Here is a 27,587-nt window from a genome sequence, read left to right on the forward strand (position 1 = left end):
GAGTTTTCTTAATGTCTCTCCATAAAAGGGGAAACTTATCAATTATAGAAGATACCCACTTGTTTGATAGTTTGTATTCCATCATATGGACCTTTGAAATTTCAAGATTTTTTTCATTAAAATCCTTTTCGTTTTCATTTTGCTTGACTTCTTCTTATTTACGATAATTTTTATCTATTCGAAAATGATTACTAAGGTCCTCGAGAGACATTTTCTCTTTTTTATGTTTTAGAGTTTTCTTAATGTCTCTCCATAAAAGGGGAAACTTATCAATTATAGAAGATACCCACTTGTTTGATAGTTTGTATTCCATCATATGGACCTTTGAAATTTCAAGATTTTTTTCATTAAAATCCTTTTCGTTTTCATTTTGCTTGACTTCTTCTTATTTACGATAATTTTTTTCTATTTGAAGATGATTACTAAGGTCCTCGAGAGACATTTTCTCTTTTTTATGTTTTAGAATTTTCTTAATGTCTCTCCATAAAAGGGTGTAGACACCTAAATAAAAAAAAAATTTAAATTAAATAAAATAAAATAAATAATAATTAAAAAAAATGGGGATGGCTGGGCGTACGCCCAGCCATCCCTTCGCCGTCCCATCCCCCACCCACTACGCGTGATGGGGGTTCTGGCCACCAACTCCAGGGGGTGCCAGAACCCCCTCGCCGGGTTGTCCAATTTTTTGGACAACCCGGCTCTTTAAAAACCCTGCAAAAAAAGAAGAAGAAAAACCAGCGGTTAGCCACAGAAAAAGAAAAACAAAAGAAAGAAACAAAACAAAGAAAAACAAGGAGAAAAGGGTGAGATCTGAGAGGAGAGAGAGAGAGGCCGACGGAAGGGGGAGATCTGAGAGGAGAGAGAGAGAGGCCGACGAAAGAGAAGGGTCGTCCTACAGAAGGCGAAGAGATCCGTCCGGAGAGAGAGAAGAGAAAGAGAAGCCGACGGGAAGAGAGGGGAGGACGCCGGCGCCGGCAAAGAAGGGAGATTTTTTTGGAGAGAAGGGAGAGGGTGCGGCTAGAGAGAGAAACTGAAAGGGCTGAAAATGAGAGAAAAAGACAAAAACGGGATTTATATACCCGAGTTTAGGGCTTAAAACGGCGTCGTTTTGGCAGAGGGAAGAATTCAAAAGGTCGACGCCAAAACGACGTCGTTTGAGGGAGTCCCCAGAGCCCCAAAACGGTGCATTCAGGAGAGGGCCAAGCGGACCAAGGAAGCGGGCCAAGCAGACCTCCGCGCAGCCCAGACAACTTGGGCCATCCTTCCGGCCCAAGCAAGGTGAGGCCTTACCCATTTCTTGTGGATTTGGGCCTATCTAGTTTATTTTAATTGTTTGCTTAGCTTTAATAAAGATATGTAAATAATAAAAAATATTAATATTATAAATATATTTGAAACTTGCAAAAAAATAAAATAAATAATAATAATAATAGTAATTCATGATGTAAATATATATATATATTATATTATATTTTTTAGATAAAAAAAATAAAAAATAAAAAATATAAAAATGTAAAAAAATATATAAAATAAAAAATAATGATAATAATAAAATGAAAAATAAATAAATAATAATAATATATAATATAATTGGAACAAATATTTGAGTATTACCACCAAAATGGAGGTAAAGAGTTGCCTCTTTCCGGTGGATATTTTCGGGTGCGAAATTAGAGACAGATTTTCACCGAAGCGTCGGGATAAATCTGAACTCTAGATTTCAAAACCCATTAAGTAAAATAGTCATTGTTAGAAAACAATATATGTAGAAAAATTTTGTTAATTCAAATAAATATTACTAAATAAAGTTAATATAATTGTTTAAAAATTAATTAATTATTTAGATAAGCTTTGTAATCAAGTAAAAAAATTGACCAACAACAAACATGGATTTAAATAACCAGAAAATAAAGTATATATATAAATAAAAAAATAATAAATAACAAATAATCAAAATTTTTAAATAATCAATAAACGCGTGCATGTAGATACCATCATTTTATACTGTCATTGCATGCCACTCTTATTTTACAAATGGCGCGGTAATCCCGATGATGGGATTTCCCCGATGAGCTTGTAGAGACGAGTTCTTCCGGGGATATCTCTAGGTGAGGAGAATTTCGAGACTTCACCAAAGCGTTGGGATGGTCTTCGAATAATTTTCCAATAAAAGATTACCGACTCCATCATTTAAAATAAACAAGTCACGACATCATTCTACGCTTGCATCATATGCATACGTAAAACCAAGTAAAAAACTCAGTCTGACAATTCAATAAAATTCAATTAATAAAATAGGGATTAAACTAAGAAAAGGCTATGTTAAGATAACTTAAGATTAAATGGTACCGTTTGTAGAACGGGCGTCACGGAGGTGCTAACCCTTCTCCGTGCGTAACCGCACTCCCGAACCCACCTCTAAAAAATGTGGACCAGTTCTCGTTCTTTCGACGGACCTAAAATTAATTTAGGACTCCGTCGATTAAGAATCGGGTTAATAGGTGACCAATCACACCTTAGATAAACATGATTGGTGGCGACTCCCACACCCACACGATTTTAATTTTCGCCCGCGTCTGGCGGACGGGTTCCCGGACCCGCTCGTCACGACAGATGGCGACTCCACTGGGGACATACATAGAGAGTCAAGCCATTAATTAATCATAAGTTATCTTAAGCCTTAAATAATTCTTTATTTTCCCTAGCGTCAATTTTGCATATTTTTGTTTAATGTATTCATTTATTTTGTTATTATTACTTCACTATTTTTAATAATTGTGGGGAATTTAGGATAAGGGGAATGTGAAATTATTGATCCAAGGTCGGTATATTCCTTCTCACACACTACACATCTTGCATTCATGCATAAGCCTTCCACCCGGGCTTTATCCTTAATTAGGAGGGAGTTAAGTAGCTACGCTCTCGTGAGGTGATAACCTCCGCATGGGCTAGTGAAGACTCCCACTCAAATCGAACCTAGTCCGTTTGAAGCCTGTAATGGGTGAGGACCGGGGTGCCTTACTAGTCCGTGTGGACAACAGTGAGGAGAGATTTGGGAACCTTTAGCTCTATTTTCAACCCAAACTCAGCATGTAGAATACCGAGAGTCGCCTTTGCTTAGGTAGAGCTTCACCCGGGAGAATATACCTTTTGACTAGGTACACATGAAGGAATCATCATAATCCCCTCGTTCTAAATTCTTCTCCGCGAATAATAAAGGTATCAGGTTACTAATTACTTTCATTCATCTTTTGGAATTTTTGTTTATAGTGCTAACTTGAATTTTTTGTCATATGCATATTTGCATCATAATAGGAAAAGTATTTGTCACCTGACAACCATTAACAGAGTAGATCCAGTTGCATACATGGAGTCATCATGGCCATCCTCAAGTTATGATGGAATTTATCAAGTGACTCAGCATATGGCGAGTACCCAACAAAGTGAAGGAGATTGCTTGTCAAAGGATCACCTCTCATCACTACCTGATAGGGTCCACCTTGATCTCAAACAGAACGACTTCACCGATTTGCTCAACATATGGGATAAGTGGGGGGCTACCACTCGGACAAATTTTGATAGGAAGTATGGCCACATAGCTCGACTCCTCAAGGTTCAGATAGATGAACATTTGTTGAAGGCCATTGTGCAATTTTGGGATCCGTCGTATAGATGCTTCGTGTTCAATAAGGTGGATATGGTCCCCACGATCAAAGAATACTCGGCTCTCCTGCAAATCGATCTCGATAATCCGGACAAGATATATTGGAGAGGACAGAAGACCGGACACAGGCGAAAGTTAGCCAAGATGATGGGTATTACTTCAGCAGAAGTTGATCAGAACCTAAGGAAAAAAGGGGACAATGAATGTATCCCGTGGAGTTTTCTACGTAGTTATATCATGAAGCAACGGGACACCGAGCAAGGACAGCTTGTGATGGCCCTGGGAATTTATGGGCTAGTGATCTTCCCCAAAGTTTTGGGACATATAGAAGTCGAAATTATAGACTTCTTCGAGCAAGTCGTCAACAAGGCCAATCCTTCGCCTTCTATTCTGGCGGAAACTCTCAGATCACTGAATTACTGTCGAAGAAAAGGTGAAGGACGATTTGTGGGATGTGCACAGCTTCTTTCCATCTGGATAGTGAGCCACTTTGAATGCAAGGTCGATAAGTTCAGAAAGCCATTTCATCCGCAAACCGCCCCTATCAGAGAATTTTGTGAGAGTGAATGGCCAGAAAATAGGACTAAGGAACAATGGATCTCTAGACTTCGGGAACTCATGAGTGTGGAAGTAACATGGAGAGCCCCGTGGATGCCGCATCACCCTGTCTTATACAAATGCGGAAATGAACCTTGGGTACCGTTAATGGGGCCATGGGGAGCCATCAGTTACGCCCCAATTATGGTGAGAAGACAATTTGGGTCAGAGCAGTTTGTGCCAATGACACACCGACTTAATACTTTGGAGTTTGCTTATGGAGAGCCGGGTTTTCTAAAAAAGATTGAAGAGATTGCGCAAGCTTGGAAGAAAACCAGCCGAGTGGATCAAGGGAGGTACACCGACGAAGTGACTACCGGATATCAGATGTGGCATGACCAACGAGTTAAGGATGTGGTATATCCGAAAAAAAATGCACTACGTGGCCCAGTTGATCCAGAACCACGAGACGCTTTGCTCGAAAGTGAGTTGGCTCGAAAGAAGTCCGAAGCTGAAAATGCCAGTTGGAAGCAACGATATGAAGACCTCCAAAAAGAGTGTGAGAAAATGAAAAGAGAAGTAAGTGAGCAAAGAAAGAAAGTCCGAAAAATGGAAGGGCAGTATGAGAACCTGAATGATAAGTTTTCTGCCACAACCAGTGAACTTCAAAGGGAAATACAGGTGAGAGAAAATCAGGGCAATGAACTTCAAACGCACAATGATGGGTTAAGAAGACAAGTGCTATTCCAACAAGAGTCCATTTAATTACTAAGACAGGAGTATGAAGAGCTCGAAGGGGTCATGACGACTTATCAACAGGAATATGAGCGCCTCAAGCAACAGAGCACCAGAATCCAAGAATGGGGTGAATCTTACAGACAAGCTTATACAGAGAAATACGACCAGATGGATTACTTGGTTTGGCAAATGAGGGAGGTGGCTTACAAGGCAAGAAGCATGGCTTGGAAAACGGACATGTTAAGGAGCCAGATCTTTCCAGTTGGAAAACAAGAGCAACAGTTGATCAAGTATTTAGATGAGGTGTATAGCCATTATAATAAGATTGGCGAATATTTCTAGATGGCCTTTGAGTTGTAATCTAAGACAAATATCTTATGCAATGGATGACTTTTGTTGTTGGGTGTCATGTGATGAATACTTTTAGCACATAATCATTCATACATGCATAAATCATCATTTCATGGCAATAAGTATTTTCATGTAAAAATAAAGATAATGGGTTCACTCATGCATCAAATACGCATCTAATTCATGTTTATGATCAATAATAAGGTTCCAAAATAGCTCGACCACCTAAGCCAAGTGACCAACGTGTTCATAATACGCGTCAGCGAGCAAGGATCATGGAAGAAGAACAAAGAAAACGAATGGACAGAATGGAAAGAGCTCAGGAAGAAATGAGAGAACAGTTAGCAAAGATGATGGAATTGATGATGAGTCTTAGTAAAGGAAAAAGAGCGATCGAAGAGCCAGCTCCGTCAGAAAACCCACCAGCACAAGACAGTGGAAACCAAAGGGAAGATCCACCCTATCCCCCAGGGTTCACTCCACCACATGCCCAAACCTCTCAAAGGGTCCACCCTCAAGTGATCCCACCCGTCTATTACAATGCACCACCCCCGCTAGGCCATCAACCGACTCATTGGCAATTTGGGCCATATTCTGGGATAAATCCTGTTGAACCAATAAATGTCCCAGATTTAGACGATCCAAAAGAGCAAGAAAAACTAAGAAAGGACTCGTCACAAACAGGAAAAAATGAAAAAGACCAGAAAAAGTATGATCTGTTGGAAGAACGTCTTCGTGCTATCGAGGGAGTTGATAGGTTTGGTACCATGGACGCAACCGAGCTATGCTTAGTGCCGGATGTATTGATCCCTGCCAAGTTCAAGGTTCCGAAATTTGAAAAATATGACGGAACAAAATGTCCCATGGCACATATTACTATGTATTGTCGGAAGATGACGGCACAGTCTCACGATGATAAGTTACTGATCCATTTTTTCCAAGACAGCTTGACCGGGTCAGCTGCTCGGTGGTACGTACAGCTAGATCGAAACCGTATTAAGACTTGGAAAGACTTAGCAAGAGCCTTCATAGCCCAATACAAGCATGTGGCTGAATTAGCCCCTGATCGGTTATCATTACAAACTATGGAGAAGAAGCAAAGCGAGAACTTCAAGGAATATGCCCAAAGGTGGAGAGATACAGCAGCGCAAGTTCAGCCACCTCTCACTGATAAGGAGATGACTGTTTTGTTCATAAATACCCTCCGAGCTCCATTCTATGAGCGCTTGATCGACAATGCCACGAAAAACTTTACAGATTTGGTCTTATCGGGAGAAATAATAGAAGGAGCTATCAAAAGCGGAAAAATTGAAGGGCATGAAGTTGCCAGCTCAAAGAAAGGGAGTACGCCCAAGAAGAAAGAAGGGGATGTGCAAGCAGTCGCTCACGACAGCCAACAAGCCCACAACTTTAACCCATATTACCCGTACCCTCCATACCAACCCTTCTATCCGCACATAGGCAACATCACACAAAACCCATATGTGTACCAACTCGTCCCGCAACCAACATTTCAAACCAATGTTCTTCCACAAACTCCACCACAAAGGTCGATAGCTTCAACCAATAATCCTGGCCATGGTCAAAGAGGACCTAAAACTACCCCAGAAAGACCAAAATTTGATCCTATTCCAGTCCCTTACACTACATTGCTGCCACAACTCATAGAAAATCGACTCCTTGCTCGAACCCCTTTAGAACCACTCCGACCACCTTTCCCGAAATGGTATGATCCGAATGCGCATTGTGATTACCATTTTGGAATTCAAGGGCACTCCACCGAGAATTGCACTGCTTTAAAACACAAGGTCCAAGCGCTCATTAAGGCAGGGCTTTTAAATTTTGCAAAAAAAGACAATTCGAGTGTTGATGGGAACCCGTTACCTAATCATGGAAGACCGACTGTGAATGCCATACATGAAGGGATGATTCGAAGGGTGAAAAAGGGTATTGATGAGATTCAAACGCCGATGGATGAAGTGTTTGAGGCGTTGTCCAAGATAAATGCCATCACTCCAGAACCCATCGACACAAAGGAATTGGGGCATGATCTCGTTTATTCTTGCAAATTTCATATGGGGGCAATTGGGCATTCCATTCAAAATTGTGGTGGCTTTCGTCGTAAGTTGCAAGAATTGATGGATTCATCGATAATTGAGTTTTATGAAGGAGCTGAAGAGAATTTGGTCGGAACCATAAATGGAGACACCCCAGCTGAAGTGGCATCAAGTTCATTCGGGGCAAACAAACCTAAACCTCTCACCATCTTCTATGAAGAAAACAGAAGCCCGATGAATGATACATCCCCAACTATGATCAGAAATGGTATCACCATCGAAGTCCCCAGCCCATTCCCTTACAAGAGCGATAAGGCTGTCCCATGGAATTATGAGTGTAATATTTTGGGCACAGCTTCATCCGCCCCCCAAGTATCTTTTGAAGACATAACTGGTGTGGGGGGTATAACGCGAAGCGGGCGATGTTATTCCCCTGAGGTAGCAGAAAGAGTCGGAAAAGGGAAACCAGCACAGGGAGAGGGAGGCCTAAAGAAAGCAGATACCTTTTCCAAGGACCAAGTTGACGAATCCGTAGTTGCCCCGAACAATGAGGTCAAAAATCCTGTCACCGAGAAAGAAGCGAGTGAATTCCTCAAGTTTATCAAACACAGTGAATACAGTGTGGTAGAACAATTAACCAAGATGCCCGCTCGCATCTCGTTGTTGTCTTTACTGTTGAATTCGGAAGCACACAGGAACGCACTACTTAAAGTCTTGAACCAAGCTTATGTGGCACAAGATATATCAGTGGAAAAGTTAGACCACATCGTGGGGAACATTACAGTGGGAAACTTCATTGCCTTTAATGATGAAGAAATACCATCGGGTGGTCGAGGAAGTAACAAAGCGCTGCACATTACCATCAAATGTAAGGACCATGCCGTACCTAGGGTCTTGGTCGATAATGGTTCCGCTTTAAATGTCATGCCTCGCTCTACTTTAACCAAGTTGCCAGTAGATGTGTCGTATATGAGAACCAGCCGCATGGTTGTAAGGGCTTTCGACGGGAACACAAGGGAGGTGGTAGGGGACATTAAACTATCGATAAAAATTGGCCCTTGCATTTTTGAGGTCCAATTTCAAGTCATGGACATTGCCCCGTCCTACAATTGCTTGTTAGGGCGTCCATGGATTCATATGGCTGGAGCCATACCATCTTCCCTTCATCAAAAAGTTAAATTCATAGCTGAAGGCTAACTGATAAGTGTATGTGCGGGGGAAGACATACTGGCTATTCAACCATCATCTGCTCCCTATGTAGAGGCAACAGAAGAAGTCCCATAATGCTCTTTTAGATCTTTTGAATTTGTTAATGCTACTTATGTGGGGGAAAGAAAAGTGACACCGACCCCTCGTTTGTCAGTAGCCACTAAAATGGGAGTTAAGCAGACTGTGGGTAAAGGATGTCGTGCTGGTTTGGGGTTAGGAAAGAATTTACAAGGAATTAACCGTCCTCTAACTCCAATGAAGAACGAAGAAAGGTTTGGTTTGGGGTATAAGCCTACCAAAGAAGATAGAAGGAAACTGACAGCTCAAAAAAAGATTAAAAGGATGGCTCAACTTGAGGGAAAGGAAGAAGAATTCGGGGAACGGACAATCCCACACCTATATGAGACTTTTCACTCTGCAGGTTTCATTCATCTCGAAGCGCCACCAAAGGTCAATTAGGTTCTACAGATATTTGATGAGCTATCAATCCATATGATCAGAGATGAAGAACCTGATGGGAAGATCCCTGTGGTGTATCCAGTACTGCCAGGAGAGGAGCGAAGCAATTGGACAGCCACGGAACTGCCCATCATCTTTAAGTCTTCCAAAATGTAATGAACAATTTTATCTAAATGCCTATGCCCAAGGGTGTTAAGATTAATTTCCTGTTTAAGTAGGGCTTTCTGTTACCTTCATCATTTGAATAAATGACAATGCATAATGTGTTTCATAATTCATCAGTCTTTTTGCATATTTCTTTTCATCTATTCTTTTAGCCAATAAATACTTGCCCATACACCCGTCCAACTTTACCTGTTTGCAGGTCTTTAAATAATGAACACGAAGACAATCTAGACAACGATTTGAATATCGATTTTGAGATAATTCTGAATATTGATGAATTGAAAAACAAAGAGAAGGTGGATGACTACAGTTTACCCCTTGATTTGTCGAGAATGTTGGAACAGGAAGAAAAGGAGATTTTACCTCATCAGGAACTCACAGAAATGATTAACCTCGGAAATGGGGAAGAGAAGAAAGAGGTTAAGATTGGCACCTCGCTGTCATCCGATGAACGACAGAAGCTGGAAGAATTGCTCCATGAATATGTGGACGTGTTTGCTTGGTCATATCAGGACATGCCAGGTCTTAATACTGACATGGTTGTTCACAAGTTACCTTTGGAACCAGATTGCAAGCCTATTAAACAGAAGTTGAGAAGGATGAAACCAGAGATGTTGCTAAAGATTAAAGAGGAAGTAAAAGGGCAATTCGATGCTGGATTTTTAGAGGTGGCTAAGTACCCTGAATGGGTAGCTAATATAGTTCCAGTTCCTAAGAAGGATGGAAAAGTTCGAATGTGCGTCGATTATAGGGATTTGAACAAAGCGAGTCCGAAGGATAGCTTCCCTTTGCCACATATTGATACTCTTGTGGACAACACGGCAAAACATGCTTTGTTCTCATTCATGGATGGCTTTTCTGGTTACAATCAGATTAAGATGGCACCCGAAGATATGGAAAAAACAACGTTCGTGACCATGTGGGGAACGTTTTGTTACAAAGTAATGCCATTTGGATTGAAGAATGCAGGCGCCACTTACCAAAGGGCAATGGTAGCTTTGTTCCACGATATGATGCATAAAGAGATAGAGGTATACGTGGATGACATGATTGCAAAATCTCATACAGAAAGGGATCATACTGTCAATCTCAAGAAACTGTTCGAGAGATTGCGAAAGTTCCAGCTCAAGTTGAATCCTGCAAAATGCACTTTCGGTGTAACCTCTGGGAAATTGTTGGGGTTCATAGTCAGTGAAAAAGGAATCGAAGTGGACCCGGATAAAATACGAGCTATTCAAGAGCTACCACCTCCCAAAACGCAAAAAGAAGTGAGAGGATTTTTAGGGAGGCTGAATTACATTGCTCGATTTATATCTCAACTCACCTGCAAATGTGATCCAATCTTCAAGCTGCTTCGGAAACGAGACCCAGGAGAGTGGAATGAAGAATGTCAAATAGCCTTTGATAAAATCAAAGAATATCTCACAAATCCACCGGTGTTGATGCCACCGACGGTCGAAAAACCTCTTATTCTGTATTTAACTGTGAACAAGAATTCCATGGGATGTGTATTGGGACAACATGATGAAACTGGGAAGAAAGAACGAGCCGTATATTACTTGAGCAAGAAATTCATGGAGTATGAGTCCAAATATTCTGCGCTCGAAAAGATGTGTTGTGCACTAGCATGGACCGCTCAGAGGCTCCGGCAGTATATGTTGTATCACACAACATGGTTGGTGGCGAAATTAGATCCCATCAAGTATATTTTTGAAAAACCCTGCCTGTCTGGAAGAATAGCTCGATGACAAGTGCTATTGTCTGAGTATGACATTGTGTATGTGTCCCAAAAATCAATCAAAGGGAGCGCCATCGCCGATTTCCTTGCAGATCGAGCTAATGAAGATTATGAATCTGTAAGTTTCGATTTTCCAGATGAAGATTTGATGGCCGTCTTGCATATAGAAGAGGTTGGTCCCAATGAACTTAATCCATGGAAGGTGTATTTTGATGGGGCATCCAATGCTTTGGGGCACGGAATTGGGGCAGTGTTGATTTCTCCAAATGGAAAGTACTATCCAGCCACGGCGAGATTGAATTTCAATTGTACTAACAATATGGCGGAGTATGAGGCATTGGTAATGGGATTACAAGCAGCAATTGATATGAAGGTTGACGCGATAGATGTTTACGGAGATTCGGCTTTAGTGATATGTCAAATGAAAGGTGAATGGGAAACTAGAGATCCTAAACTAGTTCCATATAAAAAGCTGGTTACAGAATTAAGCAAACAGTTCAAAGAAATCAGCTTCAACCATTTGCCTCGAGAAGAGAATCAGATTGCTGATGCTTTGGCCACCCTCGCAGCGATGTTCAAAATAAAAGAGGCGGCCGATGTACGCCCTTTTGATTTAGAAGTTCGTGAAGTCTTCGCACACTGCTTGAATGTTGAAGAAGAGGTTGATGGTAAGCCGTGGTATCATGATATCATGCAATACATCAAGCATCAGGCATATCCTGAGAATGTCACGGATAATGACAAGCGAACTCTTCGAAGATTAGCAATGGGTTTCTTCCTTAGCGGAGAAGTGCTCTACAAAAGGAGTCGAGATCAAGTACTCTTGAGATGTGTGGATGTTGCGGAAGCCAACAAAATAATGAAAGAAGTCCATGAAGGAACTTGTGGAGCTCATGCTAATGGACATATGTTGGCTAGACAAATTATGAGAGCTGGTTATTATTGGTTGACATTGGAATCAGACTGCATAAACTTTGCTCGAAAATGCCACAAGTGTCAAGTATACGCCGATAGAATCCATGCTCCACCAGCCCCATTGCACGTTTTCACGGCACCTTGGCCATTTTCAATGTGGGGAATGGACGTGATTGGACTTATTACGCCAAAAGCCTCTAATGGACATCGATTCATATTAGTGGCCATTGATTATTTCACGAAATGGGTAGAAGCAGCTTCCTATGCCAATGTGACACAAAAGGTGGTGTGCAGGTTCATCCAAAAGGAGATCATATGTCGGTATGGGCTTCCAGAAAGGATCATTACGGATAACGCAAGCAATTTGAATGGTGCGATGGTGAAGGATGTTTGCGCTAAATTCAAGATCAAGCATCATAACTCGACAACTTACCGTCCGAAGATGAACGGAGCAGTAGAGGCGGCCAACAAAAACATCAAAAAGATTGTCGAAAAGATGACTGAAGTTTATAAAGACTGGCATGAGAAACTTCCTTTTGCCTTACATGCATATCGAACTTCAGTGCGTACCTCCACCGGGGCAACTCCGTACTCATTAGTATACGGTGCAGAAGCAGTTCTACCTGTTGAAGTAGAAATCCCATCATTGAGGGTGTTGATGGAAACAGAATTGGAAGATGCTGAGTGGGTCCGCTCCCGTTACGAACAGTTGAATCTGATTGAGGAGAAAAGGCTGGCGGCTCTTTGTCATGGTCAGATGTACCAACGAAGAATGATGCGAGCATACGAGAAAAAAGTTCATCCCAGGCAGTTCCGAGAAGGAGAGTTGGTTCTCAAGAGAATACTCCCTAATCAAACTGATTTTCGGGGAAAATGGTTGCCGAATTGGGAAGGGCCATACGTGGTAAAGAAGGCTTTTTCAGGAGGAGCTTTGATTTTGGCTGACATGGATGGGAGAGATCTGCCTAATCCAATAAATGCGGATGCGGTGAAGAAGTACTATGCCTAAATAAAAAAAAAAAAAAAACGGAAGGGGTTCGTGCTGAAAACCCGAAAAGGGCGGCTCGTACCTAAAGGGGGGGTTCGTGCTGAAAACTCGAAAAGGGTAGCTCGTACCTAAGGGAGGAGGCTCATGCCGAAAACCCGAAAAAGGGCTGCTTGAGGCCGAAAAACAGGAAGATAGAATGGAATTTGGGGATGTCAGCCTAAAGATTGAGGTAGAAATACACCATGGATGGAGCTCCACAATTTCACAAAGTAGGGGAAGTTAAGGAATCTGCAACCTACAGATTTGCTCAAAGCATCAATCAAGGATAATTCTTGAAGTCGAATATCAGATTGTTTTCTCTTAGTGGTCTGGGTGTTCATTATTTAAAAGATCTAATGTCTGCCCTTTACCTTGAACTATTTGATTCCTCATATATGAAGTTTTTCTTCGCCTCTTTATTTCAACTCTTTCGTTATTTACCATCCCATGATTCACATAATGATTGTCATGGAAATGAATGATGATTGGTAAAAGAAATAAACTAATTAAGCAAGAAGTTACACTCATTGTTCAGTAAAAGACTTAATGATGAAAAAAGGAATGACAGAGCCCTGAACCAAAGGCAAAGCCAGATGTCAAGAGAGAGGGTACTTAAGGGAAAGTCTGGAGTTACCTGAATTCTACAGAAGGAAAGAAAACAGGCAAAGAAGATCGAAAGTTGCAGTGAAAAATCGAATGAAGCGAAAAGGTCTTGGAACCTTAATCATAAACATGAAAAACATTCTATCATGTCAATCATGCATACATGCCTAGCCATGCACTCGACAAGAATCAAAATTAATTCATATCCCAAGCGTCGAAGGTAGAAAGTCACTCGACCTAAAGGGTTGAGATTGTAAAACTTCAATGGAAGGATTTGAGTCTTTTCATTTCATGTTATTCCAATTGAGTTAGCATTAAAGGAATTTCAATTTTTAGATCGAACCTGTTATGAGATAGGTCGAGCCTAGATTAAGTCTAGGAATTTTAATTTTGTTTAAATTGAACCTGTTGTGAGATAGGTCGAGCCTAGATTAAATCTAAGAATTTTTAATTTTGTTTAAATCGAACCCGCTGTGAGATGGGTCGAGCCTAGTTTAAGTCTAGGAATTTTAATTTCGTTCAAATCGAACCTGTTGTGAGATAGGTCGAGCCTAGATTAAGTCTAGAAATTTTAATTTTGTTTAAATCGAACCTGTTGTGAGATAGGTCGAGCCTAGATTAAGTCTAAGAATTTTAATTTTGTTTAAATCGAACCTGCTGTGAGATGGGTCGAGCCTAGATTAAGTCTAGGAATTTTAATTTTGTTCAAATCGAACCTGTTGTGAGATAGGTCGAGCCAAGATTAAGTCTAAGAATTTTAATTGAATTGGTTCTAACATGGGTCAAGCCTAGATCAAGTCTAGAAATTTTATTTTTGTTTAAAATCGAGCTTATTTTGAGATAAGTCGATTCTAGATCGATTTGATTAAACCAACTGGCTTCGAGATAAGCCAAATGTGGTGTCTACGTCTTTGCACTATCATTGATTCTCAAGAATGTACAAAGAGGGGCAATTGTAGACACCTAAATAAAAAAAATTAAAATTAAATTAAATAAAATAAATAAATAAATAAAATAAATAATAATTAAAAAAAAAAAGGGGATGGCTGGGCGTACCGTCCCATCCCCCACCCACTACGCGTGATGGGGGTTCTGGCCACCAACTCCAGGGGGTGCTAGAACCCCCTCGCAGGGTTGTCCAATTTTTTGGACAACCCGGCTCTTTAAAAGCCTTGCAAAAAAAGAAGAAGAAAAACCAGCGGTTAGCCACAGAAAAAGAAAAACAAAAGAAAGAAACAAAACAAAGAAAAACAAGGAGAAAAAGGGTGAGATCTGAGAGGAGAGAGAGAGAGGCCGACGGAAGGGGGAGATCTGAGAGGAGAGAGAGAGAGGCCGACGAAAGAGAAGGGTCGTCCGACAGAAGGCGAAGAGATCCACCGGGAGAGAGAGAAGAGAAAGAGAAGCCGACGGGAAGAGAGGGGAGGACGCCGGCGTCGGCAAAGAAGGGAGATTTTTTTAGAGAGAAGGGAGAGGGTGCGACTAGAGAGAGAAACTGAAAGGGCTGAAAATGAGAGGAAAAGACAAAAACGGGATTTATATACCCGAGTTTAGGGCTTAAAACGGCGTCGTTTCGACAGAGGGAAGAATTCAAAAGGTCGACGCCAAAACGACGTCGTTTGAGGGAGTCCCCAGAGCCCCAAAACGGTGCGTTCAGGAGAGGGCCAAGCGGACCAAGGAAGTGGGCCAAGCAGACCTCCGCACAGCCCAAACAACTTGGGCCATCCTTCCGGCCCAAGCAAGGTGAGGCCTTACCCATTTCTTGTGGATTTGGGCCTATCTAGTTTATTTTAATTGTTTGCTTAGCTTTAATAAAGATATGTAAATAATAAAAAATATTAATATTATAAATATATTTGAAGGCTTGCAAAAAAATAAAATAAATAATAATAATAATAGTAATTCATGATGTAAATATATATATATATATATTATATTATATTTTTTAGATAAAAAAAATAAAAAATATAAAATATAAAAATGTAAAAAAAAATATATAAAATAAAAAATAATGATAATAATAAAATGAAAAATAAATAAATAATAATAATATATAATATAATTGGAACAAATATTTGAGTATTACCACCAAAATGGAGGTAAAGAGTTGCCTCTTTCCGGTGGATATTTTCGGGTGCGAAATTAGAGACAGATTTTCACCGAAACGTCGGGATAAATCTGAACTCTAGATTTCAAAACCCATTAAGTAAAATAGTCATTGTTAGAAAACAATATGTGTAGAAAAATTTTGTTAATTGAAATAAATATTACTAAATAAAGTTAATCTAATCGTTTAAAAATTAATTAATTATTTAGATAAGCTTTGTAATCAAGTAAAAAAATTGACCAACAACAAACATGGATTTAAATAACCAAAAAATAAAGTATATATATAAATAAAAATAATAATAAATAACAAATAATCAAAATTTTTAAATAATCAATAAACGCGTGCATGTAGATACCATCATTTTATACTGTCATTGCATGCCACTCTTATTTTGCAAATGGCGCGGTAATCCCGATGATGGGATTTCCCCGATGAGCTTGTAGAGACGAGTTCTTCCGGAGATATCTCTAGGTGAGGAGAATTTCGAGACTCCACCAAAGCGTTGGGATGGTCTTCGAATAATTTTCCAATAAAAGATTACCGACTCCATCATTTAAAATAAACAAGTCACGACATCATTCTACGCTTGCATCATATGCATACGTAAAACCAAGTGAAAAACTCAGTCTGACAATTCAATAAAATTCAATTAATAAAATAGGGATTAAACTAAGAAAAGGCTATGTTAAGATAACTTAATATTAAATGGTACCGTTCGTAGAACGGGCGTCACAGAGGTGCTAACCCTTCTCCGTGGGTAACCGCACTCCCGAACCCACCTCTAAAAAATGTGGACCAGTTCTCGTTCTTTCGACGGACCTAAAATTAATTTAGGACTCCGTCGATTAAGAATCGGGTTAATAGGTGACCAATCACACCTTAGATAAACATGATTGGTGGCGACTCCCACACCCACACGATTTTAATTTTCGCCCGCGTCTGGCGGACGGGTTCCCTGACCCGCTCGTCACGACAAAGGGGAAACTTATCAATTATAGAAGATACAATAATAGCTTCATCCATTTTATGACCATATTGCTTAAAGCTATTTAGAATGCGTTCAAGCTCATGTAATTGCTCCATAAAAAAATGATTATCAACCATTTTGTAGTTATTAAAACGACTAACTAGAAATTTCTTGCTACTTGCATCTTTAGCCATGTATCTTGCTTCGAATTTCTCTCAAAGTTGTTTTGCACTAGTTTCATTTCGGTACGCATCGAACAATGCATTCGACATTCCATTAAGAATGTGTCCCATGCATACGTAGTCATCATTATACCATATTTACCTCAAACGAGTTTGATTCATGGATTCTTCATCACTTTCTTCATCTGGTCTTGGTGTATCTATAACAAAAACGACATTGTGAATTGTTTGGAGGAAGCGCACTTTTTATTGCCACCAAATAAATTTTCCTTTTTCAGAGCAATCTAACTTGACAATGTTGGTAGTCATCTCTTTAAGTGAAACCATTTTGAATTCTAATACTACGAAAATAAATCTTAAAATTGTTGATGCAAATGAGGTTTAGATGAAATTTAAGGAATCAGAAAAATTGACTTTAAAGCAAACCTTTCAATAGATGTTATTTTTAAGATTTATTTTGCCCACACCACTCAATATGTAAAAAGGAATAATGCAAATAGCTTTAGAGATACAATAAAACCAATGTCTAACTTCATCTTGCATTTTACGAGAGTAGATCACTAGATACACATGAGAATTTACAAAGTTGTTCAATCTTAGAGCTTACTTTTTGCAGCAAGTAGATTATAAAGAATTTATATGTTTTTGTAGTGGATGGGAACTTAAGTGTTTATATTAATTTTTAGAACACAACACTTCTCTTACTCTTGATTTTTCTATTTTTGTTTTGTTTTTTGTTTTGATGTATCAAAATAGTTGGAAATAAGCCTTTTATATAGGCTTGCAAGTGTCTCCTTTTCAAGGACATAACCTTTTCATTAAGGCACAATTTTGTCTAAAATACATCTTTATATTTTGCAAGACACAGCCTTTTGGATAAAAGCATTTTTTAAATAGCCAACTTATGAAAAGACAACCATTAATTCTATAAAACATAATCCTTGAGTTATAATTTGAAATAATAGCTTCTCATATTCAAAGTTTTTGAGTTATGGTGTTTTTTCTAGTTGTTTCCTAACCTTTGATTTTAAAGGTGTTTTTCGAACATATCATTTTACCAATAAACATAACCATTTACATAAAAAACTTACTTACAATCCAATAGTTACAGTATATCACTTTATATGACATAACCTTTGAGTTAAAATAGCTTTTCATTATGTGACATAATTTTTTATTTTGAAAACACACTAACAATTTATTTCCTTTTTCCTTTTTCTTTCTCTCTTCATTTTTTTCTTTTTTTTTTTTTAATTTAATAGTTTTTTTTTCTCATTTCTCATTTCTCTCTCTCTTTTTTTTTAACTACTACTTACGAATCCTATGAGATAAGTATAGAACACCATCATCTCCCACAGATCAACAACGAATCTCTCACAAACAACAACAAATCACTCACAAACTAGCAACAAATCAGCAGTAGATATGGCAACATATCAACAGCAAGAATAATAGCATGTGTTGCAAAATCTATAAAGAGATGTTACAGTAATTTTTTGTATAAACCCTCTAATCTCTCCTTATTGTTGGACAAAGTTTCCTTTTATAACATAGTTTGTAACCTATTTATAGAAAAGAGAACCAACTAAGTTCTCAAACAGAAAAATACAAAAAATTTTTACACTTGTTTTCTCTTCCCTTTACCTACCATCTCTCTCAACTTCTCTCTCCCTCTTCCTTCCTTTTTCCTAAACTTCTTCATGGTTTCAAAGCAGCTTTCTAGCTGAATTCTGATTTTTTTTTCTTCTGCCTTGTTCACTTCTAATTTTTTTTTTCTATCTTGTTCACTCTCTACTGTACATGAGCTGTAATTTCTCTTTCTTATACCCTTTTTTCCTATCTTTCTTTTCCTTATCACTCTATCATTCTAATCTTATTCTAATTGTTCTTTTCTTGTTTTATAATTCTATCATTCTACTACTTCTAATAAATTTCTTCTAAATTTAACTTCTACTCAATCTCAACCTCTTTCTCTTTTGAAATTTTACAATCATTGCACTTCTATTTTTTTTCTTTTACTTATTGTTCTTACTATTACACTACTAGTACATCTCTTCTATTATTTTTTTTTGACTTCTAATATCATCACCACTTCTGATTTTTTTTCCTATCAAGTGTATTCTATTCTTTTTACAATCATCACATTTTTATTTCTTTTCTACTATTTTGAAAATTTACTTGCTCTCTTTCTGTTCCCTCAATGGCCTCATCTATTAAATACCCTTACCCTTCAACACTGAATGTAGGGAATTCTATTTTTTTCCATCTCAACTAGACAAACTTTCTTTTATGGGAAACTCAAATCATGGGATTAGTTTTTTTTTTTTTTATAATTAGGGGAAAGAAAATTCGAACCCTACTCTTTAGGTAGGGAATCATGCACCAATCAATGAGAAAAATACTTGAGTGCAAGTCATGAGATTAGTTGAAAGCTAAGATATGCTTAGTTTTCTTGGTGGTAAATATCCCATGCTTGACCAAACTAGTCCAGAATATATGTTTTGGAAAAAATCAGATTCTTTCTTGCAAGGTTGGATAATAGATACATTATCTGAAGAAGTGCTTGGGCTGGTTATTGGATTAGAAACATCGCTAGATGTGTAGAATGCCTTAGTGGATGCCTTTGCCTAAGATTCACAAGAAAGAAAGTTTTATCTTTTACAAACAAACTCATAGAAAGGATAATCTTTCCATTCTTAACTACATCAGAAAGTTCAAAGCCATTTGTGATGACTTGGAAGCTATTGCAAAGCTAGTAAGTAATTTTTTTTTTTGAAAGATAGCCAGTAAGTAATTAAACCAAAGTGTTTTAATTGCTCAAGGGTCTTGGTCAGGGATATGAGTCATTTGTAACAAGTATAATGAAACCTCCAATACCATCATTTCGCGAAACTGTTCCCTTACTTCAAAGACATGAGACAATGAAGTTTGTCAACTCTTCTGATAGCTTTGGTTCTTTAAATAAAAAAATGGCTTTTGTTAGCCAATGTTCTCCACATCAATCTAGTAGAAAAACCTTCAACAACAAATCTCAACAACTACAAATTAGTTTCCATCTCAAGATAGAGGTTTTCCTTAATCTACTCATTCACAAGTTAAGGATGGCATTTTAGGTGCAAAACCCTTAACATCTATAACAAATCTCTCTGCCAAGCAAGATTTGGATGATTTTGTGATAGGATGATTTTAGGTGCAAAACCCTTAACCATGATTTCTAACCTATGCTACAAAGGTTAAGTGTGGTTATAACATATTATAAGATACCTATAAAATCTAAAAGTTATTGTGAAATTATATTCTGTTCTGTTATCTAAAAGTTTCAAAATTTCGTTAGCTCTATTATTCAAAGTGAAATGATATTGACTTTTGATATATGAAAATATGATTTTGGAGGAAACATGTTTATGAATAAGATTACCCAAAAACTATGTTTCGATATTTATGATTAATGATAATTTTGACCTAAATGTTTTGAGTGTACTTAATCTGGCTAAAGGGATGTCAGTTACTTGTTAAGTGGTTGATCCTTTGGTTTCTCTTCCCTATGTCTTCTCCTTTAGGTGAACTTTTTTGACTCTAAGTAGGAGACGATCACTTTGATGGACTTGTTGTTCATAGGCTCTTCTTTTTCTATTTTTGAAGGTTGTTTGCTTTGGTCTTCTGTTGTTAGGGTCTTTTGCTGCCAATGACTTTTTGTGTAGCAAATTTTTTCTAAGTGTACTGCTACCTTGCCTTTACCAGGCTTCATATGCCATTAAAGTCTTTTTCCAACCAAGCTTGAGACTTCCCATGGCATTGCCGCGTATGGAGGAATAAAATTCACTTTTCAAAACAAAAAAATTTTCATCATTTTACAGATTTCGACAATTTTTGCATGTTTGAGAATTAGACTTGTTTAGCAAGAGTTTTGATTAGCAAGATTAACATCTGTTCTTGGATATTTATAAACTTTAATGTGAGTATTTGTTTTTAGTTTGAAAAGAGATGTTAGTTAGATGAGAAATTTATATCTTTCGAAGAATTATATTATCGTTACATTGGGAGACTTGAGGTTTCATAAAATTTAAAATTTGAAAAGATTTTGAAGATATTACACTTGATTAAGTATGATATTTTTGCCTAACATGCATATGGTGTTTGTCTCATAAGTATGTGGAGTTTGTTATGTTCTAAATCTTTGGGTTTGAGGCACGGCATATAGTGAATAAATATGACTAATTTTATCAATCAAAAAATTTTTAATATCCGTACATTTATATATATTGTTGGTTATAGATATAGATATTAATTTATTAATTTTTTAAATTATAACTTAATGGGACATGTAACAACTCTTTACAAGCATCGGATAATTTTTTTTCCCGAATAAATGTACTCAGCGGGACGGCAAGAAGAACAATAATACATAATGTATTGGACGTAAGCAATATGTTGCACTGAAGACTGATAAGACACGTGGCACTTGAATTACGACATCTTGATTTTTAAAAGGTTGTCAAATGGGAATTAGCATTTTAATTAGAAAATAATTGTCAGTGATTCAGTTGCATGCCATCTTTGTTTTTGTGCATTTACTACATTTTTCTTGTCATCCTTTACCCATTAAACAATTTTCTTTGAAGGCGGCCGATTGTTTTCAACCCAAATCTGCAAAATATCTGAGTTTCCAGTTGAAAGTTATTAACATTGTTGTAGAAGTATGCAAGACCTTCATATTTTAACTCTTGATGGATCCTTGTCAATATTAGGTGCCAAAATCACTGAATATTTAGGAGTTGTTGGGCAGTCAACATGTCTTGAGCGTTAAGGTTCTCCAATAGAGATCAAGGCAATTCCTTCCCTTGGTAAATAAAATTAGTATTTGTCCTTTTAGAGTTTTAGTTTATTGTATCCGATGTTGAATTCCTTAAGAGCAGGTAATTACATATTAATATATAAAGCAAAAGATGAGCTACCCTGTCCTTGTGTCATTGTGGTTGTGGAGGTGTGATAGCAAAAGCCTTCGCTGCCCTCTTCTTGAATGATGAAGATTCTATTATTCTTCCTTTCTGTCGTGCTCAGTTTTAGTACTCATATGGTTCAGGTTTATGCTGAAACAGGTTTGCAAATTTCAATTTGTCAAATCTTGCTCTATTGTGTATATACATATATATATATTTATACACACACTTGACGGAGGTTTCAATAATAGCGTTCAGTAATTGCATGCATGCTTTAACGGATAGCTAGGACTAGAAGCAAAAATTAAGTGATGGAATGTTGAAATTAATATTCGTTTATCAGGTAGAGAACTTATCATCCACCATTGTAGTTAGACAAAACTTATGCCTAGACAGGAATTCAGGTTTTAGTTAGAAAGGGCTCCGGGAAAGATCATAGAAGGTTGAGAAAGGTCATAGCGCTGAAATGCACAAAATTAAATATGGCAATCGTACGTGTTCCTAGTCCTCAAAGGTTGATTAAAAGCAGTAAATCTTTGCTTTTAAACCTTTTGCCTTAATCTCATTTAGATTTTATCCGTTAATATTATCATTCACACCCGAGTATTTGACTCATTGGTTGGTTCATTATCTCCTGCCTAAATATCAAGATTTGAATCCTTCCTCCCCAATTAAAAAAAAAAAAAAAACTTTTACCTGAAATTGGTGGACTGAAGTAACTGAAAACACATCTTATCTAAGAAGTAAAAAGCGGAAAGGGTTTTAACTTCCCACATCCTCATGGTACGTAAAATCATTTTTGGTGTGTCTAGGATTTTTATCAATTTACTGACGCCTAGTGATTGTTGTTAGGTTTCACGAGCATTGATTGCGGCATTGTTAACGGCTACACTGATGAGAGTACCAGCTTATATTATTATCCAGATACCCTGCTAGAAGCGATGGCAGAAATTGGAATGAATGCCAATATATCTGATGAGTACATGACATCCGCTTCCAATCAACAGCTCAGAACCCTTAGAAGCTTTCCTAACGGAAGCAGAAACTGTTACAATCTAAAAGTTGAAATTGGAAAAACCATTTTGGTCAGAGCATCCTTCATGTATGGAAACTATGATGGCCTGAATCTTACACCAACATTTGACCTCTTCCTTGGGGTTCAGGAATGGACCACAGTTAACTTTACTGGTCCGGAGACCATTGTAAGGAAAGAGATCATACATATTCCCACCACAGAGGATATCGACATTTGTCTTGTGAAAAAAGGTTCCACAATTCCTTTTATTTCAGCGTTGGAGTTGAGGCCCTTGCCAGATTCTACTTACAACCTAACCACATCCGAGTACTTAGTGCTCCTAAAGCGCACAGATATTGGTTCTACAACAAATGGATCAATATTCAGGTTAGACATTTTTAAATTTTTTATCTTAATTTTTCCTTAATCACCGTACAATCATGCTTTTACATGAAAGTTTTAGTGTCCTGTTTGATAGTGTATGCATGTAGATGCTCCACAAGATCATAATTGTACAGAATTATTTCAACAGTAGTTGTCAACAGTAATGTCGTGTTTGATATATAGTGTATGATGTTTAGGTTCCTTTCAATACCTACATGAAGGTACCCTAAATTTTGCCAACGTGTAAACTTTTTGATTCTCAGTCTCAAAACTATTTGAATACCTGGTTTAGGTACAATGATGATATTTCTGACCGCATCTGGAGCCCCCCTGATTCTCCTAATAATGTGAAGCCAATCAGTGATGCGTCTAACAGAGGTTCCTTAGACGATGGTGATTACAAAGTGCCAATCCCGGTTATGGCAACTGCAGTCACAACAACAGCAGATAATGTTACTTCCTTGTCATTCAAATGGAAACCTGAAACCAAGAACTGTTATGCCTACTTGCACTTTGCTGAAGTTGAGAACCTTCAGAGCAACGAGCTTAGAGAGTTTGACATCTCAGTGAATGATGAGCTGCCAATAGGTACTGTTACAGTTAAACCCTCAGACAAACCACAAACTTGGCAGAGCCCCTTTACCTTCACCGGAAAGGATGTAGAGATCAAATTAAACAGGACTGCTAATTCCACCCATCCGCCTATTCTCAATGCTGTGGAGATTTTTATGTTATATAACTTCTCAAAAGTACCAACCGAAAGAAATGATGGTATTCTTCGTACTTTATTTTTGCATAGCACTACATTTGGTTGACTAGGTTATGCAGAAAACATAATGATGTCAAACTTGAAATAGAGAACAATTGATAGGTAAAATAGAGTATTACAGTCTGACTTCTCTAATTATATTGTTCGCTATTTTTTTTCTTTTCTATATACCAGTTGAAGCAATAAGGGGAATCAGGGAAAGTCTAGGAGTTAAGAAGAACTGGCAAGGAGATCCTTGTTTTCCTGCTGATCTTCATTGGGATGGTGTGGAGTGTGAAGATATTAAGAGTATCACCACTGTGTGAGTGTCTGAACTATTTGCAGCCCAAGAAATGCGTAAAATCTATTTACAGTACAGCGGTAGCAATAGCACAACATATTTAACAAGTCAATTTGATATCAGGAATTTGCGCTCTTGGGGATTGAAGGGGAATATACCAAAGTACTTTGGTAATCTCACGTCAATTGTAACTCTGTAAGTGTAGGAAAGTGTATCAGCTTGTTAACAAAGCAAAAACTTGACTGTTGCGCATTACTCTCGGTATAATGATTGATTCAGTTTCACTTTTGCATTTTCCTTAATTTGTTACAGAGATTTATCCAACAATAGCTTGGAAGGAGACGTGCCTGATTTATTATTGCATTTGCGGGACCTGAAGCTTTTGTAAGTCTGCAGAAATATTTTCAGTGCAAGTGACCATTGAAGTTATTGGTGAAATCAGAAAAAGTCATCAACTTTTATCTTATTTTTGCAGCAATTTATCCTTCAACAATCTCAGAGGTTCAGTTCCACCTGAGCTGATAGAGAAAAATGGCAGTGACGGATTTCATTTGTTGTATGTTTAAATATATAGCATATTAAATATAAAACTAAAGACTAAAGTATTTTCTACAGGTTTCTGCACTGGTATTAATAATTGCATCCCATAAATTTGGATAGGGGATATAAAGCTTCGATACCCTCCCCCCTTTTTTCCTGATAAATAACATTATAAAAAGCTCCAAAGTAAACTTGTAACTTGGTTTTGAATGATAGTTTTATGCTATAGTTAATTGCATCCTTAACTTGACAATTGGTTCTAATTGATTGTCCAATTCCAGTTTGGATGGTAACCCGGATCTTTGTTTGTCTGGATCATGCAAAAAGAAGCGGCCTGTCGCTGCAATTGTAGCATCCGTCACAGCAGTTGTTTTTGTCCTCTTGGTAGTGTTCATTATTTCATGGAAACTCAAAAGAATAAGGAAAGGTAATGTTTAAATTTTGTTGGTTATTCTATTTTGGACATTTAAATTTGTGATTACATTGCTTGTCAATACAATGAAGAACATATGCCTCTTGAGGAAGCTAGACCACTGGAGTCCAGAAATAATCAATTCACATATTCTGAGGTAGTTAGTATCACAAACAACTTTGAAAAAGTCATTGGAAAAGGAGGTTTTGGAACAGTTTATTACGGATGCTTGAATGATGACACTGAAGTTGCTGTTAAGATGCTTTCAGAATCATCAAATCAAGGGTCTGAACAGTTCCAGGCTGAGGTAAGTTATGTCCAAAATTTTTGTATAATATGCTGCTAAAGCATTAAGAATTAAACCAAAAATATTCTTCCCACAAAAAACTTGCAGTTTATATCTTGAAAGATAATCAATTATTTCATTCCAAATCGCAGGCCAAACTTCTAATGACAGTTCATCACAAAAACTTGACTTCTCTAATAGGGTATTGCAATGATGGCACAAATATGGGGCTTATCTATGAATACATGACCAATGGAAATCTAGAATGTCATTTAAAAGGTATCTATTGCAATCTTCCCCACATTTTGTTAAAAGAGTTTATAAGATAGAAGAGGCATAGTATATAAACTGCAAATTTTCTGTCCATTTTTTTTTCCAAAAACTTTGTCATATTTTTCCTCTTAGATTTTTTACTTTGCCTGATAGTGAAATATCCTATAATGCTTTTGTTCATTTATCTACTTAATAATCAGATAGACTCAGATTGTCATCATATGGCTGCAGATAGAAACAGAAATTCCCTGGGGTGGGAACAAAGACTAAAAATAGCAATAGATGCAGCACAAGGTGAGAAATGCACATCTTTATAATCCTCCATTTTCTTTCTTCTTTTTATTTTTGAACATGATAAACACGCTAATCAAGCACGTGGAAGTTTTATACATTTTATGCCTCATATATTTCTGTTTCAAAATTTTGTTTAGTTAAAGTGACTTGACTGGCACTCTTGCTGAAGGTTTGGAGTATTTACATGAGGGTATTAAGCCACCTGTAATCCACAGAGATGTGAAGAGTAGCAACATTTTATTGGATAGGAAGTTTTATGCCAAACTTGCAGATTTTGGGTTGTCAAAAGCTTTTAAGTTTGAATCTAGCAGTGGAGTAACAACTGACAAAGTTTGTGGTACTCCAGGGTACCTTGATCCAGAGTAAGTTATCATGCCTCCTCGCAAAATTACATGCATCAACTCTCCAATGCATCAACCACCTTGTTTTACAGACTTATAAGATTCTATAAAACTATGTTTTTGGACTAGGTACTATATCTCAACAAGATTAACTAAGCAGAATGATGTTTATAGCTTTGGGGTTGTTCTCTTGGAGATGATCACGGGCCAATCAGCAATCATTCGTAGAAACAATGAATGCATCATCCTTGTTAAATGGGTGACACCAATGCTTGAACGAGGAGATATCCAAAACATTCTTGACCAGCATTTAGGGGTTTATGACATTAATTCTGTATGGAAAGCTGTGGACTTAGCAATGACTTGTGTATCAAGCAATCCCGAAGCTAGACCTAATATGAGCAGTACAGTGATGGATCTGAAAGTGTGTCTGAAAATGCAGATGGCATGGTCCAAGAAGCAGGAGTCAAGATCAGCAGAATCTATTGAGATAATTCCTCTGAATATTGGAACAGGACCTGGTCCCAGTGCGAGATAGTTAATTTTGTTACTAGAAACGCTATTGTGGCACACAGGTTAAAGAGGATGTTCTTGTTACTTGTTCTGTTTCCTTGTTTATTCTGTCTTTTCTGGATTCATCCTTCAATTTCACTTTTTTCCCTTTTTGAATATAAAGTAGTCCCTATGTATCTGATCTACACTGCTTCTGTGGACCGTGGTTGCAGAAGCTAAAAAATTTTGCATCCAAAATAAAGAACAAAAAGCTGTGTTTACAACTTAAAAAGCTAACAAGATTATTTGTATAAGAATTTATCTAAAATTCCTAACGTCAATGTACAAGTCGAAGAATTACAAATTTATTTCATGTACTGAGTGCCAGGGTTCTTATGCTAACTGATTTTCATGAAAGCATGAGCCACTGGCGTTTCAGGTTTTTCATCGGCCAGAAAAACAGAACTGATTTTGATCTTGGTATGATGAAAATGATAGCTTACAATGTGGAAAGCACAACTTTGATCTAGCCAAAGTCCTTAGGCATAGAGGAAACTGTGGAACTTGCTTAAGATCTTCTAATATTGTAACTGAATAGAGATGACCTATAGTTCAATATAATATTTGCTATACAAGTCAATAACCTCTTTCTATTTTTAGGTTACGTCTACTCCTTTCTGGAGCATGTTCATGGAAGAGCATTAGCTGCAATTACCTATACTATAATCTAGATTTCCTCGCACCCAAATTCCCACTTGCCCTAAGAAATTTTCATAACGGGATAAGTGACATAGCCATGCCATCATATCTGCCTACTTTTCTTTTTGGTCCTCCTCTAATTT

The 27,587-nt window shown here is 37.6% G+C and overlaps 1 protein-coding gene across 1 annotated transcript; it reads left to right on the forward strand.

The window, feature by feature from the left end:
- Positions 1-21,697: 21,697 nt before the first annotated feature.
- LOC18596056 (putative LRR receptor-like serine/threonine-protein kinase At1g05700) lies at positions 21,698-26,979 on the forward strand. The gene is made up of 13 exons (XM_018122823.2): positions 21,698-21,818; positions 22,512-23,061; positions 23,351-23,829; positions 24,002-24,128; positions 24,231-24,302; positions 24,420-24,491; positions 24,583-24,663; positions 24,929-25,074; positions 25,152-25,366; positions 25,498-25,624; positions 25,850-25,912; positions 26,082-26,274; positions 26,383-26,979. The coding sequence occupies exons 1-13, from the start codon at positions 21,740-21,742 to the stop codon at positions 26,789-26,791; spliced, it is 2,613 nt and encodes an 870-aa protein (XP_017978312.2). The 5' UTR covers positions 21,698-21,739; the 3' UTR covers positions 26,792-26,979.
- The last annotated feature ends 608 nt before the right edge of the window (positions 26,980-27,587 follow it).

The sequence above is a fragment of the Theobroma cacao genome, chromosome 6 (genome assembly GCF_053813885.1).
Source record: "Theobroma cacao isolate CCN51 chromosome 6, ASM5381388v1, whole genome shotgun sequence".
Taxonomy (NCBI): domain Eukaryota; kingdom Viridiplantae; phylum Streptophyta; class Magnoliopsida; order Malvales; family Malvaceae; genus Theobroma; species Theobroma cacao.

What these genes read in the sequence shown, in the direction of transcription:
- LOC18596056 (XM_018122823.2), top strand. Translation starts at nt 21,740, where the DNA reads ATGATGAAGATTCTATTATTCTTCCTTTCTGTCGTGCTCAGTTTTAGT. An exon ending in ACCAACCGAAAGAAATGATG is followed by an intron (nt 23,830 to 24,001) that starts GTATTCTTCGTA and finishes TCTATATACCAG; the next exon opens with TTGAAGCAATAAGGGGAATC. An exon ending in CTGAACAGTTCCAGGCTGAG is followed by an intron (nt 25,367 to 25,497) that starts GTAAGTTATGTC and finishes TCCAAATCGCAG; the next exon opens with GCCAAACTTCTAATGACAGT.